At 38.4% G+C, this 20537-nt stretch overlaps 1 protein-coding gene across 28 annotated transcripts; it reads left to right on the top strand.

The window, feature by feature from the left end:
* Positions 1-167: 167 nt before the first annotated feature.
* LOC129577831 (M-phase inducer phosphatase-like) lies at positions 168-19777 on the top strand. Of its 28 annotated transcripts, none has more exons than XM_055465530.1 (12): positions 179-482; positions 642-900; positions 2608-3474; positions 3605-3923; positions 15118-15903; positions 16057-16509; positions 17744-18243; positions 18310-18551; positions 18643-18886; positions 18965-19083; positions 19202-19405; positions 19501-19777. In XM_055465530.1, exons 3-12 carry the CDS (start codon positions 2706-2708, stop codon positions 19540-19542), a joined length of 3678 nt encoding a protein of 1225 aa, XP_055321505.1. In that variant the 5' UTR covers positions 179-482; positions 642-900; positions 2608-2705; the 3' UTR covers positions 19543-19777. The 28 variants fall into 28 exon arrangements, with proteins under 28 accessions (XP_055321489.1, XP_055321505.1, XP_055321484.1 ...); XM_055465532.1 differs by having other exon boundaries at positions 209-456; XM_055465524.1 differs by having other exon boundaries at positions 209-456; positions 17729-18243.
* The last annotated feature ends 760 nt before the right edge of the window (positions 19778-20537 follow it).

Raw genomic sequence — 20537 nt, 5'->3', positions numbered from 1 at the left:
ATTTATCGGTATTATTGAAAGTATAAAAATAAACACGGATTCAAACGGAAGAAATGCAGTCTCCATATGATTGCATCGCACTGCATTGTCGATTTTGTTGTGATGAATGTGTCGGCAAAATGCGGCACATCATGAATGGCAAATGTTGCATTTGACGTGAGTGAACATTTTTTGACATATTCGTGGCAGAGGGCGCAACGAATGCGTCCAGTGAGCGTACACACATTTACAGCGAACAGCGACAGAAAATGAAAGATTTATAGAGCACAAGGGAAAAACATTTTGTCGATATTGAGTTGTGCGTTCGCGTTTATTTTTTTTTTGTTCTCTTCTCGTGTGTGTGTTTAAAAAGTAAAATAAGAAGACGAAAAAAAAAACCAGAAAATGATTTTTCATATTTGAAATTGTTGTGTTGGCTTTCGTTTTTGTTTCAATTCCATCAACAAACAGAAAACCGTAAGAGACTTATCGATCGCCGAATGGTATACATTTTGATATTTTGTGCGAGTTCTTGACTTTTATATTTTTTCGTTGCTTACCATACAATATTTTTTTTTCGTTTGTTAAAATTTCCTTTACGTTGAATACTACTGCTGCTGCATGAATTGCGCTTGTGTGTGCCGGCTACTCGTGTTGCACAGCGAGAAAAAATCAAATTGAGCGACGATTTTCGAATTGAAAATTGAACGAAAAGAAGAAAAAAAAAAAACAAAAACACAAACCGAAAGCAAAAAAAAGCGAGAGAAAGAGAAAGAACCCACATTGATAGAAAGAGAGAGAAGATATATGTATGAAGTTTGAGAGAGAGAGAGAGAGAGAGAGCCGATATAAGAGAGTTCATACGAAGGGGGCCACCAAAAAAACGGCAGCGAATTTCAGTATTTAAGGCATTTGTCGAAAGTAAGTGTGCTTCGAAAAAAATATTGTTGATATATGATGTCGGAACGCAGAACAATCAAAGTGCATTGTGCATTGAAACCGTACATTTTCTGATGATTGTTTCATTGCTGCAGTTGTCGTCGTCGCTGTAGCCGCCGTTGTCGATGTTGTTGTTGTTGTTGTTGTTTTTTTTCTCCGACCGTTCATTCATTTGCGGTATTGCGTTCCTTGTGGTATAATTTTAATCGTTTCTGTTTAATTTGGTTTGAGCACGTCGTGCAAAGTTATGCTATCGCAGCATTTATTGCTTAATATTCGTTGCTCAGTTGCTTGTTGTTTCGATTCGATGTAAGTGAATTTCAACTACTTTGTTCCGTGCGCCCACCGAAATCTTTATTCACCGAACAGAAAGCAGAAGAAGAAGAAGAAGAAGAAGGAAAAAAAATAAAAGAACTGCGGCTTGCATTCGAATGTGTGTACACACTTACTATCTCTCGTTACGCGCTCAACAATTTTTTGAATATGAACGAAATCGAAAATGCTTCCAAAAAGCAAATGCCTCGTTTTTTTTTATTGAGCTCTGGATGATTTAGTTGGGTCGTGCGAGTGTATCGAATCAAATATTCTTTACAAAATGAAAGTTAACACTCGTGTCGAATGTGTGAGTGTGAATGTTTGGTTTTCGACGAATTGTTTATGCATCATCACATTCTGAGTGTTCAAAACAAAAATAAAATTTCATAAATGACGACGCTTCAATTTGCCGATATTCCAATTGGATTCCATCTACTTCAACTATATTCTCCCAACTAAAACTGAACACTAAAATAAACAAATCATAACAATAATTAATATCAAAAAAGAAGAATCAACTTGAGAATAGAAAGAGAGAGAGAGAGATAGAGAGGGAGACGAAAGACATACAAAGAATAAACGAGCCGAAGAATTAGCCTTCGATTTGCGCACACTGTGTGTGTGTGTTTCTTTTTTATTTCTATATATAAATTAAAATTGTTCATGTTTCATGTATGGCTCTCTCGAATACGGATATGCTGCATTGAACGATAAGCACACAAATAAGTGTGCATTTTGCCGTTGTTCGGAACAGAGACTCTAACCTACATTTTACAAATGTGTTGTAATAATTTGTAAGTCGTGTGTATCCGAACTGAAAACGGAGAGCTATTGATTGAAAAGACATTTTATGAAAAATTAAGACTTTTTTAAACATTTGCCACTACTTTGAATCGTGTGCTCTGTCGGTCTCATGCGCTCTCTCTCTATCTCTCTTTCTCTCGCACTCAATCGCGGGCCAGTATGTGCGATTGTATTGTTGTATTTCGAATTGTATTGTATTGTATCGAATGCGATACGACGAATGAGTCGGCTAACAATGTGTGTCTGGTCATATGTGTGTGTTATAATATTATATCGCGTGTACAGACGCTCTCAACAATTCTCTAATGCCGCAGTATATTTATGAATCGTTTGACACTATTAATTGTACATGGCGAGTTTGACGATATGATATTGTGTGTGTGGCATGTGTGTCTGTGTCAAATGAATAATCGTAATTTGAGCAGTTGCCTCCTTATTATTTCTTCTCTCTCTCTCTCTCCCTTTTTTCTGTTTCTTGTGATTCTGTATTTTGTCAAACTGAATAACAGAAAAACAATTGTTGTTTGCTTTTTCTTTTCTCTTTCGTACCATGTGCTTTTCATCATCCAGCTCCATTGCGGGAAGTGAACGACTGACTTTTTGACTGACGACCACACGCGCAGCCCAACATCATTCCATTCATTTGTGCTGCAGTGGGAAATAGCAAAATGGATAATGAAACAAATCCCAGTGAAAATGATGCCGAAGTGGTTGAATCGTGTGTAAAAATCAATGAAAATGGATGCGACGAACAAACGGATGAAACCGATGCAGTGACTGAATCGGAAGATAAAGACGAATCCGAAGTGGAAAATGTATCCGAAAATAAGACAGAAGAAGAGGAGGAGGAGGAAGAGGAAGAGTGTCCGTCACCGAAGGAATCGTCGCCAGTTGATGAGGCGCCAAGTGAAACCGATCAATTTGCTGTGATTGATTCAGATCCATCAGAGAGTAGTCCCGAGAAGGGAGCCTGCATTGTGTCATCACCATCCGAAACGGAACATGAAGAATTGGGAAACGACAAGAGCTGGAACCAGCTGGAGAATGAAAGTAGCCCCGAAAAGAGTCAATCTGAAGTGGCTTTTGAAGCGGCTTGTATCATATCATCACCATCCGAGGCGGAAATGTACGAATCGGCAAATGAAAAAACCTGGGGCCAACTGAATGAATCGGTGAGCGAAGGCATTTACGATGAAGCCGAATTAGAAGATTCCATTGACGATGAAGCCGAATCGGAGGACGATGAAATGGAAAATAATTATCGACCCAGTCAAAAAGTGGTGTACCAAAAAAAGGAGCGCGAAAAAGAACAAAAACCGGCAGCCGAATGCCCAGTATTCGAGCTAACCGATGACAATTCAAGCGTCGACGATGTACGATCCGAAGTGGACGATGACATTGAAGGCGATGAAATGGGCGAAGAGGAAGAAGATTCGGGTGAGTAAAGACTTGAAATACTGGCTCTGTCTCTCTCTCTCTCTCTCTCTCTCTGTGTGTGTGTGTGTGTGTGTGTGTCTGCCCCCATATTTTGTTGATTTACTAATTCACATTTATTTCGATCGTTTAGATTACAGCGAAGTTCATAATATCGATGACAGTGATGATGAGCCATCATACGTTGAGGAACGGAACATTCAAAATGTACGCCAATTACCACCAACAGCATCATCATCATCACACAGTGCCAAGATCGATGTTAAACTACCGATCAAATCATACGATAATGAACACACCTTCGATGAAGATGCTAAATTCGGAAAACATTCAGCGGCACGAGTCAGCAGCGGTAGCAGTAGCCAGTGTCGAAGTTATATAAAAAGTATGCTTCAAAATCAGAGTGCCTCAAAACTTCAACGATATTTGGCTGTTAAAAGAAGTATAAAATGGTATGTATGTCATTTACGATTCCCTCTTATTCAGTGTTCGCCCGAAGAAAAAAAAATTCGGGAGATCAATGTTGGCCGTCTATTACACTCACATACATTCGCACGCACCAAGTGTAGCGTTTCTCGGTCGTGTTAAACCCAAAAATATGCATACATTTTCTATCAAAAACTGTGGCATTTCAATTGATGGCTGCTGTTTCGATACGATTTCAAAGCGATTCCCATTGAATCCTCTCTCGCACTCACAAATTGCTACAATGACTACACCAACTGTAGACGTAGTAATAATGAATTCGACCTTATTTTTAGAACAGCGACCGTTGTTGTAATTACTTTATCATTTCCATTTTCATTTTGTGCATGTATTTGTGTGTCACTTTTCTCAATACGTTTGATTGGCGCGCTGGTGTATATGTGTGTATGTGCACATCAAATAAATTTCTAACGACCGAACTATTTTCATCGGATTCAACAGAAGAAGCAGAAAAAAGAGTAAATTTATTTATTTGATATTTTCATTTGCTTGTATCATATATTCATATGCGAAATTAAGATGTTTAAGCGGCATATGATGAATACGAAAAAGAAGACGTGGAAGTAGAAATAGAAAAAAAAACACAATCTTCACACATCGAAGACACCAAAACCCGACAAACTGCATTCGAAGTGTGTGCTGCTGCAGTTCATTCAATTTGCAAGTTTGTTTTGCAAACAAAAGAAACCCATTGCAAAAGTGATTGCACGCTGCAGACAACAGAGATACGATACGAACATTCATTTTCTTGCCTGCTCACTCTCTTTTCTCTCTCTCTCTCTCGCGCGCGCGTTCTCCGTTGCTTTCGACGCGAACACAGAAAAGAACTATAATTTTTCGTACAAGTTGCACATTGAGAGAGCGCGCGCAACGAAATAAAAAAAAAGAAAAAGAAGAAAACTTAAATCAAATAGAGGATTATGAGTCAAGGTTTTTTGTATTTGCGTTCAATGTGTTTATTATACCGAGGTCAGCCTCACACAGCGCGCAGCTTATACGGCACCACAACACGGGCATATACCAACCAAAACACTCAGTACTCTCGCACACTCGAAAATATTGTAGATTTCATATAGATTTTCTATACGTGAAGTACTTAATGAAAATGAAAATGTACGAATTAACAAGAGAACAGAAAATAACATAGAAGAAATCAGTACACAAAGCACACGAGTCAAAAGAATAACACACAAAAAAACAACAAACACAATATGGAAAAATAAAGCTCAATAACTGGCATGGCGATGCATCGTATCGGTCGGTCAGACGGACGGTTGGGCGGTCGGTGTGAGTGAGCATTTCTTAATGGTTATTATCATTTGATTTGATATTTCTAAACAAACGATATATTGACTGTCGTACATGGAAAATCCATACGATCCATGTCTGTCTTCGTTGCCATTGCAATTGAGAATGCAGTTGATATTTCGCCAAGTTCGATTCTCGAACCATTGCGGTACATTGGACCACGGCGTAAAAACCCAAAGTAATAATTCTAACTTCGACAAACTAAGCAAACGCATGAGACATATTGGTTTTATTTAAAATGCAATCAGCACAATAAGTTGTGTTATCAATTACCCATCGCATTGAAATGCAGCCGCGTACGCTGTAACCGTCGACATCGTTGTTGTTGCAGTCATCGTCGTCGTTGATGTCGTCATTGCTTATAGTCGATTGTAGTGTCGAGACTGCACTTCATGATTAGCTCAACATTGCCGATAATAAGTGTGTTCGAAGACAGAGGCTACCTTGTTAATGTTCCCTTTTTCCCCCTTCCAACACTTCCAATCCAAAAATAAAGCAATTTCGAGTGAGAAAAAAACAGATCGCGCGTCGCTTCAATGTCGAATTAGTATCTCATTTTGCATAGGATTTTTCGATCGAATGCACACAACTTCCAAGTGGTCTTACAATTCAAACATGCTTATCACGAGGAAAAAAAGTGTGTGTTTGTTGCGGAGCATCCTCAATGTGCGCCCATTCGATATCGAGTTTCGATATTTAAAAAAAAAACACTCACACCGAACGTCTGCTGCTGTTGGGCCTGCACACAATATGTTCACAGGTACAATATTTAACGTATGATCATTGATCACAATCATTGACCATAAAAATCAAACGATTTACGAGACGATGTGATGTGACCACCATGAAAATGATGATTATAGTTGCATGCTCTCAATGACACTTAGTTGCATTTCAACGAAATGAAAAAAAATCGCAAGAAAAAAAATAACAACAACACACACACACACACACACACACAACTAAACAGCGGCAAAGCGAACGAAACAAAAAATTAACTAAAGCGAAAGTCATGCAAGATTATTCATCGATAGAGCGATTGTGAGTGAGTTAGAGAAAGAGAGAGATACCTGTGGACGTGTACTCTGCTATTTGGCATTGACACAACACACAATCTCAATGAAACTGTTGCGAAAGCAGAAGCTCGGAATTGCACATTTCATCAACGGCTCGACGCACCGTATGGGTGCCAAAGTGGTAGTAGTAACAGTAGCAGCAGCACTTTTAGTGTGTTGCAGACAAAAATCAAGTATTCGATCGGCTTGTCTTTTGCCGCATCAACGGGCATCAGAAAAACAATGTGCCAATGTGAATAAATGTTGATTCCATGCTGATACATTTCATAGGCAACAAATCGGATTTAGAACAGCAGCGGCAGCAACAACAACAGCATGCCAAACCCAAAGGAGCATTCATGATAGTAATCGCATTTTAATATCACATTGAATGGCACACAAAGTGATTCGCTCATTCGTTCGTTCGCTGTGCTCTCGATGCGCATGTATTTGATTCACAATATCATGTGGCTGTGTGTTGAACAATCGTGTTTGCCATTTTTGCTGCTGTTGTGGTTTTTTTTTTCGTTATTCACTTCTATTTTATTCTTGAAATGACCTTGAAATATACTGCTCGCCGAGCACACTTTTCCATTTCGATACGATTTAATTGTTTTGAACATTGATGTCAGTAGTTTGAATCGCGCAATGCAATTTTCATTATAGTTTTTTTTTCATTTTCCTTCAAACGACCGATTGCAAGTGGCATTGCATTTCAAAAGTGTAGTGACATTTGAAACAAATTTTCACAGTGAGCTAGCAAGTAAGCAGTAGCGCGCCAAACCAGCCAGCCAGCCAAGAAGAAAGTTCGTTCAATATTCAACGAGTTCAACTAGAGAGAGTGTAAAAAAGAACAATATTCGCGATTTTTCGTGTTCGTTTCCCGAAAAATACACTGCACTGTGCTCTCTATGTCTTTCTCTCTCTTGCTCTCGCTCACTTTCGCTCGGGCTTCTCGGGTTTATTTACATTCGGTGAACTCTCAGGTTAGAAACCTCGTGAAATTGTCAGATTGTTAATATTGTATCCGTGAAACAGTTTTACAATTCATGGGGAAATTTCGTGCGTATGCAAATACTTGACGGAATTGGGGCATTGCATACATAGATCAGCTTACAAGAACCAATTGTGTGTGAGTGTTTCTTTTTTATTGTTGTTGTTATTCGTGCTCTTATCACACCCTTTTTTCTCCACACTCACTTTGAATTGGCCGCAGAGGTGAATGTGTTGTGTGTGGATGTTTATATTTATACTTTGTCTAAAAGCAAATAAATTCACTTTTTACGGCGGAAAATCAAACAGTCGGTCGCGGTGCCGAGCGATTTCCATCGTCAAATCTGAGTTGCACGCTTTTGAACACGAAATTAGCGGTGACACAGTTCCTCTCTCCATACACATATATGAATATTTGCATTTCTGATTCGAAGAACACATTGCGACGACGACGACGACGATGAACAATTGAAACGGCTAATTTGCACAAAACTATTGCGCACTTTGGCACACAAAACTGCAATACACTGTGCTAAGCATACGAATGGGTTCAATGAAACATCAAAAGTGGATATTGAGTCAAAATTCGTCGCTCGTTACTGTACGGTTCTGCCACTGTTCGGGGTAAATGAAAGACGATACGATCGACATAACAAATTCCTCCAAAAAAAAAGTATGATGCAACTAAAACGAGTTACGTCTTCCAAGTGAACATTTTCCAAACGAAAAACCAAATCGGTTTCAGTGTTTAAAAAAGTAATAAATCGTCATTGGAAAAAAATCGATCGATTTTGATTTCGAAATAATATTCCATTGCCATTTCGGTTTATATTTGGAACGCTATTGATAGAATTCGATGAATTGCCGAAACGTTATCAGCAACATCGGAAACTGAATGAAGTGATCTTAACCCGTGCACTCGTCATATCATTGAAAGTCGATGCCTGATAGCGTGACGACCAGCCAACTCATTTGAATACTAGTGAAAAAAAAATTTCATTCGTTTTCCTACTCTCTCTTTGACTACATCGAATAAATTCGTGTTGAAGTGCTGATGAGACGAGAGACAAAACAAAAAAATAATTCACCAATTGCAATTTTCAACAATGTGTGTAAGTTTTTGTGTTTCTTCTCTCATTCTCTCTCTGGTCGCAGTGTATTGACTATAATATTTTTCGTTTCGTCGATCCAAGTCTCTTTCTCTCGATGAGTGCCCATGTGCCCAACCGACGGACCGAATGAGCAAAAGGAAGAGCAAGCGCGGAAAAAAATATAACGAATATGAACTACATATATGCGCAATGTTTATAAGTTATATATATATATATATGTTTTTGATACTATACATATAAATGGCAATGAGTTCAGTGCTCTTTATTTACTCATTATTATTACTGTTTCTTTGAGTTCTTTTTTTTCGTGTGTTTTTGTTCTTTTTTTTTCATTGACTCCCTGTATTCACCAAGATGTGTATGTGTCGAAATTGTGTAAATGTGTCTGATGATTTCGTTGCCACCATTGAGGTGAATGAACTTTAAACCATTTTCTAGATATGTTCAATACACTCCTCGATTATTTCGCCGAGCTGCCTTTGCATTTAAAAGCAGTCACATGTACACAATGGGTTGAAACGAACAACGAAAATCCAACAAAAGCCGGAACATCACACACAAACATACCGCGAGAGAGAGAGAGAGAGAGAGAGAGAGAGCATATGCTCTTAATACAACAGATTCGAAGAAAACCCACTTGAAAGCAAGTAAACGCTCGGGGAAAACCCAAGCAAATACATTTTTCAAGTGCATTTCATTTGACTGCATTTCGGGACTTAATAATGAAAGTTGAATGCAATTCGAATGTGGCCAGAGCCACGTAATTCGCGTAAAATGATAAAACACCACATTTTTTTCCTTCTCTCGATCACCACGAATTGTGTGGTCCATACACAACAATCCAATACAATACAATCACAAAACCGAAACGAGGAATAAAAAAATTACATAAAATTCATGCACGTTACAAATTAGCAAATCTCTCTCCTTAGAGCCTCACATTAGTACTATGAAATCGCAGCGAATAGAATGGAATGACCATCGATTAGGGCATGCATTGAAATCACGATTCGCAGCTTTCATTAAATTACAGAAAAAATTATCTGTATTCATTTCAAGCTGCAATAACGAGTTGGATGAAAACCGAACTATGCAAAATTATTGCTTTCTATTTGAACGAAAATATCCATAGGGGTATTGCAACGACCATAAAATATATGTATTTCATCAAGTTTATCAAGCTCTTTCCAAGTTTATGCATAGTGTCGAACTTTTATTCAAGCTCTACCATCTTAATGTACAGTAAAATAATTTACGGGCACGACGTTAGATGGCGTTTTTTTCTGGTCAAAAAAGTTGCAATATCCCTTTGAAAATATCATTTTTTCATAATTAAATCTTCATTTTGAGTGAATAATTTGAACGCTTGATTGAAAGAAAATTTCAAATGTCTCCATTTCAAAGCTGGCCAATGCAAGGAAATGTAATTTGATTTGTTTCGATGTTGCATTTGTGATGAAATGAACATTCACTTTGTCAACAAATGGATCGTCAACACTTGATTTTTGTATAGTCAGATGTCGTGCACTATATTTAGATACCTCATGCATTAAATATATTCATAAGGTGAGATGAACCAAATTAATATTCTCCTTGAAAGAAGCGAGAGAAGAAAAAAGAGAAAACAAATAAGAGTAGCACTCAAACTTTCATTAAATGCTAGTTTCTCAAGTGGCATTTTCTTCTTCTTTCGTTGTTGACATCGTTGCTTTTGGTTCGCTTGTAAATGACCCAGTTCATTATATTGCATATTTTTCATATATATATTGAAATGCATTCCGATCCGTTTACGTGCAGAAAGCTGTCATCGAACGAATCGTCGATTGTCCGATAAGAAAATATTGCTATTGTCCTTGTGCGCGCGCGAGAGAGCTAAGAATGTACCAAAAGTACATACACACACACACACACACACTCAGCAAATTAAATTAGTTGTGATGGTTCAGCTTATGAGTTTATTGAACCCTTACACATGTACTTATTGTATTTTCTTCGTTTTTTTCGAATTTTAGATCGAATCAAACACATTTCGTCTTCGTCTTCCATTTTCTGTGTGTGCGCGTTTGTGTGTCGCCTTTTGTTTCAAACTGTTTGTATTTGTTTATTGTCGTAAGATTGGATTGGAGTGTATTGAACTGAGCGCGGTGAACATATGTCATACAATTTACACATGAAATGCAGGGCATTGACAATCGTCACTCTGGCAAAATGTGAGCATGTGGAGCACAAATGCAAAACTCTTCAAATGAATTGATGATGATTTGGTTTTGCCATATTCCTAGTGGCACCGCTTCATTTCAAATATTCAAATCTCTTCGTTCTGTACCTTTTTTTCCACTCTAGTTGTCTTAAATGTTACGTCGATTGTGCTGGTGGTGCGTCTGCAGCACACTTCGTCGTATGTATAGGATATGGTGTTAATTTATGAAGATGGCAATAATTGTCGACATTTCGAAATGAAAGTGCTGATATTCATGGGCGACTGATGGCTCGCTCGCTCATTCTGGCCATCGTTTTCACGAACGCACCGCCACTCAAGCGCTCGACAAGATCACACAACCGACCGACCATTTGCTAACCGTAAATTAATTGATTGCATGTGGATACTTATAGAATTAAAATAACGCACATAAGACAAAGACGTTGGCTTGTTGTTGCTGTCTTTCATTTAATTTAATTTAATTCACGCTCATTTCACGTATATTTTGTGGTGTTGTAATCTATTTTTGAAGAGAAGTTCAGCTCTTTACTCATACACACACACACACACACACGAACTCGACTCAAGATATATCGACCAACGCAAGCAGCAGCAGCAGCAGCAACGGCAACGGCACCGGCATCAGTCTCTTGTCGACGTTTTGCTAAATGGCGTGAAAATCAGTCGAAAATTACATTTACAAAATGAAAACGAAACGAGCATAGGGAAGCATAGCAGCTCAAAAGACTCACCGGCACAATGAATAATTGTGACTAATTACACGTCAATTAAAATAGTGTCAACGGCGACGCCACTTGAGCCATCTTTCGAAATAGATTTAACTTAGAAAATTTTCATGCAATTTGAAATTAAAAGACAGAGGTGGAGAGATAGTGTATGAGTGTATGGGTGTCCGTGTGGCTAGTTGTGATTTTTCATTTTTGGTAGACGTTGCAGATTTCTCTCTCTCTCTCTCTCTCGATCGAACCGTCGTCAGTTTTGGACTTGGATTTTGTCTTTAGTCAGCAACATTCTTATCGTCAAATTAGCTTTCACTCTTTTCTGCAACCAAGCATTCAGTTTGCCGTTGCTCTCTGTCCTGCTCCTGATGTAACCAAACGAGGGAGAGGGGGAGAGGGACGGCGCTCGCTACCTTTTTCAATTTTATTATCACATTGGTACAATTTAAGTGCATGCACTGTTGTGTTCAATGCACTATATATTACTGAAAAGGGCACAAAGGTCATATTTTGCCTTACGCTTTGATGCACAACAACGCGCGCGCTACAAGCCAAGCCAAGCAATAGTGAAATGCTTTCTCGTGCAACGGAAAACACACAAGACGAGAAAAAAAATCAAACACACATACGATGAGCAAGAGAAAGAAAGAAAGGGAGTTTGTGAGAGAGAGAGAGAGAGAGAGAGAGAGAGAGAGAGAGAGAGAGAGAGGAAGACGGAGAGGAAAGCTTCTCCACTTACTCCTGATTTTTTCTTTCTCTCAATACGAATTCATTTGGGTGTTCGACATTGAACAATGCGATAAACAGTACATTGACTGCACAACATTTGCTTCATTTGTTATTATTACAATTATGACTATCAATGGTGTGCTCACTCTCTCTCTCTCTCTCGATGCGTGAATGTTGACTGGTGGACACGTTACGCTCTGAATGAGTGTGAATCATTCAGCATTTCCACAAGGATAACAACAACAACAACGAATGGAATAGAAGAGAGCGAAAAAACCCGCACGTATTGAGTTCAATTAGCCATAGCTATTGATAACATGAAACTGCGTGACTCAACGGCTAACATTTGATCTCGTTCGGGAAATCAATTATGTAATGTATTCCATCGAATGAAGGAGCTCAAAATCAATATCCGTTTCGTTAGCCAACTTTTTTTTGCCTTCATTTCGCTTTAACTATCGTATCGATGATGATGATGATGATGATGATGAGATGGTTGAATGGCATTAATTCAAAGAATGAATGTAATGAATTTACGGGAACTTGCTTGCAAATCAAGCATTTAATATGCAATCAATGATTAGTTGAGGTGGCGAAAAGTGTTTTTATAGATGTTCATCATTAAAATTTCATTTCGAAATCACGTGACCGAGAATTTGTGTGCGAAAGATATGATTTCTATTTCAATGAGCTCAACGAAACGGGGTAGAGATGATGTGCGTAGGATTGAAAAATGTGGAAAGGACTTTATATTGTCCACGTCGCAGACGAGCCAAAGATGAGCAAACAATTGAATGAAACGCCACTGTGTGATTTCCTCTGTGTTACTTGCCATTTTGCATATATGATGAAATCGAATTTAGCATAATAGACTTAGACGAAGGCCATTCGATGTCGAACCGCGATGAGTATGATCTCATGCACCTTCCATAAAGCGTAAAGCACGCGCTCAATACCCAATACATTGCGCACATACTTTGTATGAACGACAAACACACGGGGCCGCGTTTTGCATCTTTTTACCATACCGAATGGCCATTCTGAAAATGAATTACAATGTGTTTATTTTGCATTTTACGCACGGTGCTGTCGTCGTCGTCGGTGTTGTCGTCGTTTGGGTGCAAAAACGCGTGCAATAAATACTTTTCTTCTCTTTTTTTTTCCTTCGCTCTTATTGTTATTGTACAAGAACGCGAATGCAAATGAAATGTGTATCGCATTTTATCACAAACCCGAATATATTTTGCCATTGGTCGGTTGATCGCGGTGTGTATGTGTATGCGCGTCAATGCTCAGTCGGACTGAGTCAAAGCCAATGAGCTTCCATTTCACACTTTCTGAAGGATTACAGTCAAAAAGCCAAGTGAAAAACTATGAAGTTGTTTTTGATTGCAAAAAAAAGAACGGAGAGACAGAGAGATATATAAATGCACCCGACACACTCGCCAATTGGATGGAAATGTATACCGAGCAAAACGAATAAAAAAAAAACACACAACACTGAAACTGCAACGGAGAAACGGAATCGAGTGGATAGCAGGCAAGCGTGTTGCATTTGTATTTGCGCCACCACAGAAACTACCTCAATACATTGCACAGTATACGTACATCGTATACACACAGTGTGTGTACGCGTATATATATATATATATATATATATACATATATATATCTACGGCAAAGTGAATTATGAGATGCCTGAAGAGTTTAACGAAACACTTATTCTTCTTGGTAAGCTAGTTGGCTTGAAGTCACACTGTCGAAAACAATACACTTCGGTTTCGGCAAGAGAGAGCAAAGCGAAAATAGCAAGAGCGGGAAAAACGAAATTCAGTGTGTCGTGGTCGTCGAATTTTTTTTTTCGTATTTCTTCTTGCTTTCTTTTGCACAAAAGTTTTGGTCGTTTTCGCGTACAAATGTACACGCATGTTGTAGGTGTGGATACCGAATTCGATTGATACATGCCGTTAATTTGTTGCTTTTCCGGTTTGTAAAGTGTAAACGGTAAAGTAAGTGTTTGTTTCGTTTCGTTTGATTTGATTGGGTTAAGTCAACACACCACATCGAAATAATAAAGTTTGCGAATTTTGGGCATTCATTAGAGAATGGCCCGAAGTAAATGCACACATTTCATTCAGTGTGTCAAATGAAAATAAACTTATTTTCGTCACATAAATGCAGTTCAAAATGCAGTCGCGGTCGGTCGTCATCGCTACTGCTGCTGCTGCTTGTTGCTGCGATTACTGCAGCCGTGTCTCGAGATTATTATGACCGACGGTTAACAATAGTTGAGTGCAATATGTGAATTAGAAGAGCGAGTGAGCGAGTGAGCGAGAGAGAGAGAAATATGTACGGCGATTCAATCGAAATGTAAAGCTTCATTAGAAGAGCGTTTGGCTATTTCTGTGGTGCTTCGTTCATTTCAGCTATGCTGATTATTCAATTATTTTAAAATATGATCCGTTACATGTTCTACGAAAATAGAACACGAAATCGGAGCCGAAGCAAAACGCTTGTGAAAAGTTCATTGATCTTTTAATAACAACATTTTTTTTCTTTCGTCAAGTGTGTGTATGTGTAAGAGAGCGGGAGAGCGACAGAGAAAGACGAATGCGATTTGATAAGCGCGCTAACTAAAAACGAGTGCGCTCGATGTGAAAGTGTATTCGCGCCGAACGAATAACAATTCACTCGAATTTTTGTGAATTCCTTGTGTTTTCTTTTTTGCTCGATTTCATTCCGTCCAACACACAGAAATGTTCACATAAACATCCAAATAAATAAATACCATATTATTTGAACGCCGATGCGCCAATAGTTCAGTGGAGCAGACTTTGATCGCAATTCTATTTGAACCACCGATAGATTCGAAGTCGGTGTTTATCTGTTTTCTTCTTTTTTGTGTGTAGAAATCTTCTTCGAAAAGTAGAAAATAATGATAATTAATCCCAAAATCATCTTGAAAAAGGATCGTATTTTCGTGCCAATTATCAATTCTTTTTTTCTTCTCTGTCTATTTTTAGTTTGAGCAGAGACAACAAAACGACGATGCGTGATAATCGAGGTGTAAATCGGATGGTGGAAGTATTGAACAGTGGCATTGATACTGGAAGTTCGTCGAATCTCGTTACAAAATCAACGCCCGTTGATGGATCGGTACTGAAAGAACGAAACATCAACGAGACCAGCGATTCAACGAAAATTCACGGCACCGATGCAAAGGATGCAAAGACCGATGATGACCGTGAGCGAAAGTCGAATGCTCAAAGTGCCAGTGAATTGAATATAAAGCGAAGCCTAAGCCATCAAAGTGGAAATGAATTAATGATAAATCTCGATTTGGATCATGATTTGGACGAGATTGATTATGAAGAAAAATGTGCCAAAGCATTGACCTCTGAAGGTGACAATGACAGTCAGAATACATTGGGCATGGATGTCGATGAACCGAGTGAAAATCTATACGTCAGCAATACAGCACGAAGATCCGGATCGACGGTGGCGTCGGCGGCGGCGGCGGCCAAGACCGAAGAAGACGATATCGATGATCCGGTGACAATTGAAAGCGAAGAGGAAACATTAAGTAAAAGCAATGCCCCCCATGAGAGCAAAATCATCGTAAATGGAATTAGCAGCAGCAACAACAACAACAACAACAAGGGCAGTTCGTCGTCGTCGTCGGCGGCAGAAGACGTAGATAAAGAGACGAAATCAGTCGATGATAACATGGCTACAAAAACCACAAACAAATCAAATAAACGGAAAATTTCCATTTCGTCGGACGATGAGCAAGCACCACCCGCTAAGAAGTAAACTACTTTTTTTTATTCTCCTTTATTTCAATTTCAATTCACATCAACAATTTTCTAAATCGATTTTCTATTTTCTCCACCGTTTTCTTCTTCATTTGTATGTATGCATGCACGTGTATGTGTGTGTGTGTGTGTGTGTCCACGATATAGCCCACGAAATGAGATCGAGGAAAATTTCTCGAAGCATGATAAAATGATGCGCCGAATGATTGAATCATCAACGTCAGCCAATAAAAATGATCCCGACAATTTGCAGCGTGACATTGACCAGTTGACCAATGAAATTGAGGCATTGGATGAAGCAGCTCGCACCAAAGAAATCGAATGGAACAACATTCTGTACTTGAAGAAGATGAAAGAAGACATGCTGTTACGATTAAATCGCAAGAAAACCGTCATCGAAATCATGGCCACCAAGTCAATTGACAATCCGGAAAGTTTGTTCCTCAATAGCAGTACATTAGACTGTTTGAATGAGCTGAGTGCAAATGAATCGAAAAAATCGGGCGGCATTGGTCCGGCCACATCGTTCATTATGTCTCGATGCAACATGAAAAGTGTTGATTTAGCCAAAGAAAAGTCTAACTTGAACGAACTGCACAGGTAAAATGATTTGCTTCGATTGAAGAGATTTTTTTTTCGTTTTTTCATTTGCATTTTCATTTCATTATCATTTCGCAATCGTGCTTTGTGTGTTCTGTTATCTTTTATTCATTCTGGTTGAGACTCAGCCTAACATTACTGTTTATGCTTGCTTTTTCTAACCTCTTCATTATTTTTGTCGAATTTTCATTTAATTTGATAAAATTTTGTCTTTTGAAATGAGCATGAGTCTGATACATTTTTCTCATGACGATGATGATGATGACGATGATGATGATGATGATGATAAATAATTTAATTCATAGAACTTTTTTTTTATTCTCCTGGAATGAGTCTGAATTCCGGCGTAGCTTTTTTAAGAAATGCAAGACACAAATGCACGTTAGCCCACCTCAAAAAGTGTGACTGAAACACATATTCAGATGCATTGGTGTAGTTTTTTCTCCTTCTGCTGTATCACAACCCGTTCACTCTTGAGAGTGCTGCATTTTGTGCCAAAAAAATTACGGGTAGTTGCATACCGAAATGCGCACCAAAATTAAATCATATTCCCAATTACTGAACAAAAGTTCTTCTCAGTTCATGTTGGAGCGGCAAGTGCTGCGCCCGCTCATTGCCGGCCATATTGGTCGACATCGCGGTGTCTAATTGATTAGAGTCATTCGACTCTGATCCCAGCCTCGAGGACTGTTGACGGCGCTGCCCCACGCCTAGGCCAGGGGCCATATATGTAAAACTATTCATACCGCATATATATACTATTCTATGTAAATTTGTTGCTTAGCGAATTATAAGCATTGTTACCAAAATAAAAAACAGTCGAGACACAAACAAAATTGGTGGTGTGCATCTGTACTGTTATTGGTTTGTGTTTATGCTCACATTCAACAATTGCCAATGCATGCAATTGATGAACAGATTTATTCTTTTATTCATTTTTTCTCCTCATGCTCTTATTTTACAAAATATAAATTATAGAAGAAAAAAAAAATTTTGTGCACAACAATTGATTATGTTTCGAAATGAAATTTTCATTCCGAACAACACAACAAATCTTTTGCATAGTCTGAAGTTGGCTATTTGTTGGCTGAAATACATATATGCATATACATATAACATAAAACAACAACGCGTAAACACAATGCGAATCAATTCCTCGACCATTAGGCCATTTCATGTTAACCTCAATCCGTAATATCCTTATAATTTATTTACATAGCATTGTGTTCCCCAGAAATATTCAGCCAAAATCAACGCAATCGCTGCGAACCAACAATGCATATGCCAATGTTGTTACCTCAATACCAAAATCGTCACCGGCCATTCAAACGCAGCAACAGCAACAATCATACTTATCGCAACGATTCCGTGAAAATGGCCAAAGCCTATTGAATTCAGCCAATCAATTGGAACAGGCGGCGAATAAGATGCAAATCGGGCGACAAGGTCAAATCAAAGATGTGCAATCGATCATTGCCAACTTTCGACAAACGCATCCGGAGGTGGTCCCGCGGCGTGGCCGCCGCTTGAAAAATGTTAACCAAAATCTGTACGGAAATGAACAGGGCAGCAATTCAGCGGGTGATAATACGGATGCTCTGGTAGCGGATCTATTATCGAAACGGAACAATGACATCAGCTCACCGCCATCGTCAAATGATTCCACCTACAGCAATTCACAAGTACTGCTATCGAAAGCCGGCGCATCAAATCAATATGGCTCCATTGCAGCAGGTATATTCAACGCAAATCCAATTTCTTATGGGCAAAAATTCAACGATTTGCGATTTTTTTTTCCAGGCAATTTTAAGCAAGCATTTAATGAGAACAATATCGGCGGTGGGCTAGGTTTGAAGAATAACAGTCTTTTGACCAGCACACCGTTATTCAAGAACCAGAACAGCGGTATCGGTTACCCAGAAGTCACATTGCACCCAATTGGTCAGTCCAGCCATTCGGCACTTCTCCACAACCAAAAGAACAACAATGATCATCTATCCGATGCTCATACCAATTCCCTATTACATGGAATATTAACAAAGGTACTTAATAATCGTTTCGTTTTTCTTCCTCTAATTTATTCTTTCACATTGATTTTAATTCGTCGATTTTTTATCCAATTTCTCCGAATAGAGCTCAAAGCTAAAAGGATCATCAACCGTAACAACAGGCATGACGTCAACTGCGAATGCGACCGGTTTCAATAATGCATTTTCGCCCACATTGGCTCGCCTTCTGACCGCGCCGGAACGAAACTTCGCACTCAGCACCGCTTTATCGTCAAACAATGGTGGCAACAATGCCAATAACAACAACAACAACAACAACAACACCTTCTTTTCAAATCAAGCGGCCGGTATAAATCTTACCAAATCAAGTAACTCGCGTTCGCAACAACAACAGCAAGATTCAAGCAAGCCGGAAATCTCATGTCTACCCATCTCACAAATTTTAGCATTTCAACAGCAACAACAACAGCAGCCACAAAATAATTCACTTTTGCAGCAACAATTGCAACGTTATCAACGTGATATCAACAAATTTTTACCGAAGAACAATGTTTTGTTCAATTTGGTATGTGTATTCAATTGACGGTTGGAAGGAGATTTAAAAAAAATGCAATTCCCATTTTGACTAATGGAACGAATCAATCTCTCTCTCTCTCTCTCTCTCTCTCTCTCTCTCATGATAGGATGATGAAGCGGACGATAGTGATCGTTTGGTGATTGATGAGGAACAGTATTCAAATAGCGAAATGATCGGTGGTACATCTGGAAAGTTGAATGATGATTCGCATGAGAATGAATTGCCCGTGTGTCAAGGGTGCAAAAAGAGTGAAGCACAATTTGTATGTGCCGATTGTCAGCGTCAGTGGTATTGCAGCCGTGAATGTCAGGTAAAATGAAACATGTTCAAGGTCATCAAGCAATCGAATTTATTTTTAATGAATCATTTTTTTTCGCTTCTTCCCATTCTTTCGGAATTTTCTAGGTAATGGCATGGGACGAGCATTCAGAAGTTTGCGGCCGATAAATATCCTTTCTCTGTTCGGTCATTCAACACAATCAGATTTTTCTAGCATTCATACTATTAATTTCTTCTTCTTTTTCTTGATTTCAATGAATTTTTTTCCTTGTGTTCATTTGAAAAATGGAAACGTTTATACACGAAAAAACAAACAAACAAACAAACAAACAAAAAACCAACCATTTATACCAGACAAAATGAAATATCAGAATATCTATTATTTTGTACAAAAAAAAACAAAGCACTAAAAAGAAAATGAATACAGAAAAAATCTACTTCAGAAAAATACAAAAAAAAAACCAATTTACATAGAAAAAAATCAAAATAAATCTTTTCTATATATATTATATATACATGTATTGGGTCAATTCGAAAGTTTCAGCCGCTGAAATTTAAATGTCGCCACTTGTAACTGAGCGTAGCTTGACAAGTGAATCCAATTGCATTTTGTAGATGTGACATTTAGCAATCTAACTCAGAGCAGAAAGATTCATTTTTCGTTTTGCGTCATTGTTTTTGAATCGATTGAAAATGGATCGTGATAAGGTGTTTTTTCGAGGGGCCCTTCTTTTCTTATTTGATTCGAAGAAAACTGCCGCTGAAGCTCATCGAATGCTGTCAGATACTTATGGCGAGCAAGCTCCATCGGAACGAAGCTGCAGAGAATGGTTTCATCGATTCAAAAGTGGTGATTTTGACTTGAAAGACAAAGAACGTTCAGGTCGGCCAGAAGCGAGGTATTACAATGGTTATTACATTGGTTAATGTACATTTTCAATTTATTTTGCAATAAATGTATTTTTAGACAAAAAAAACGGCGGAAACTTTCGAATTGACCCAATATAACAAAAAAAAAAGCATTAAGCGAAATTAAAGTGTTATATAAGTCGTATAGGAAAGCCGGAAAGTTACTGCAACCGAAAGCTTTGAATTTAAAGAAAAATTGGGTGTATTCACCAAACATGTCAAAAAACAACAGCAACAACAACAAAAACAATATT

This window comes from Sitodiplosis mosellana, unplaced genomic scaffold, assembly GCF_009176505.1.
Source record: "Sitodiplosis mosellana isolate CC-2019 unplaced genomic scaffold, AAFC_SMos_1.0 Smas_scaffold_6226, whole genome shotgun sequence".
In the NCBI taxonomy this organism is placed as follows: domain Eukaryota; kingdom Metazoa; phylum Arthropoda; class Insecta; order Diptera; family Cecidomyiidae; genus Sitodiplosis; species Sitodiplosis mosellana.
The sequence above is the reverse complement of the archived record's forward strand: the minus strand, read 5'-3'. Positions and strand labels throughout refer to the sequence as shown.

What these genes read in the sequence shown, in the direction of transcription:
- LOC129577831 (XM_055465506.1), top strand. Translation starts at nt 2,706, where the DNA reads ATGGATAATGAAACAAATCCCAGTGAAAATGATGCCGAAGTGGTTGAA. An exon ending in AACTTGAACGAACTGCACAG is followed by an intron (nt 16,510 to 17,728) that starts GTAAAATGATTT and finishes TTATTTACATAG; the next exon opens with CATTGTGTTCCCCAGAAATA. An exon ending in TACATGGAATATTAACAAAG is followed by an intron (nt 18,552 to 18,642) that starts GTACTTAATAAT and finishes TTCTCCGAATAG; the next exon opens with AGCTCAAAGCTAAAAGGATC.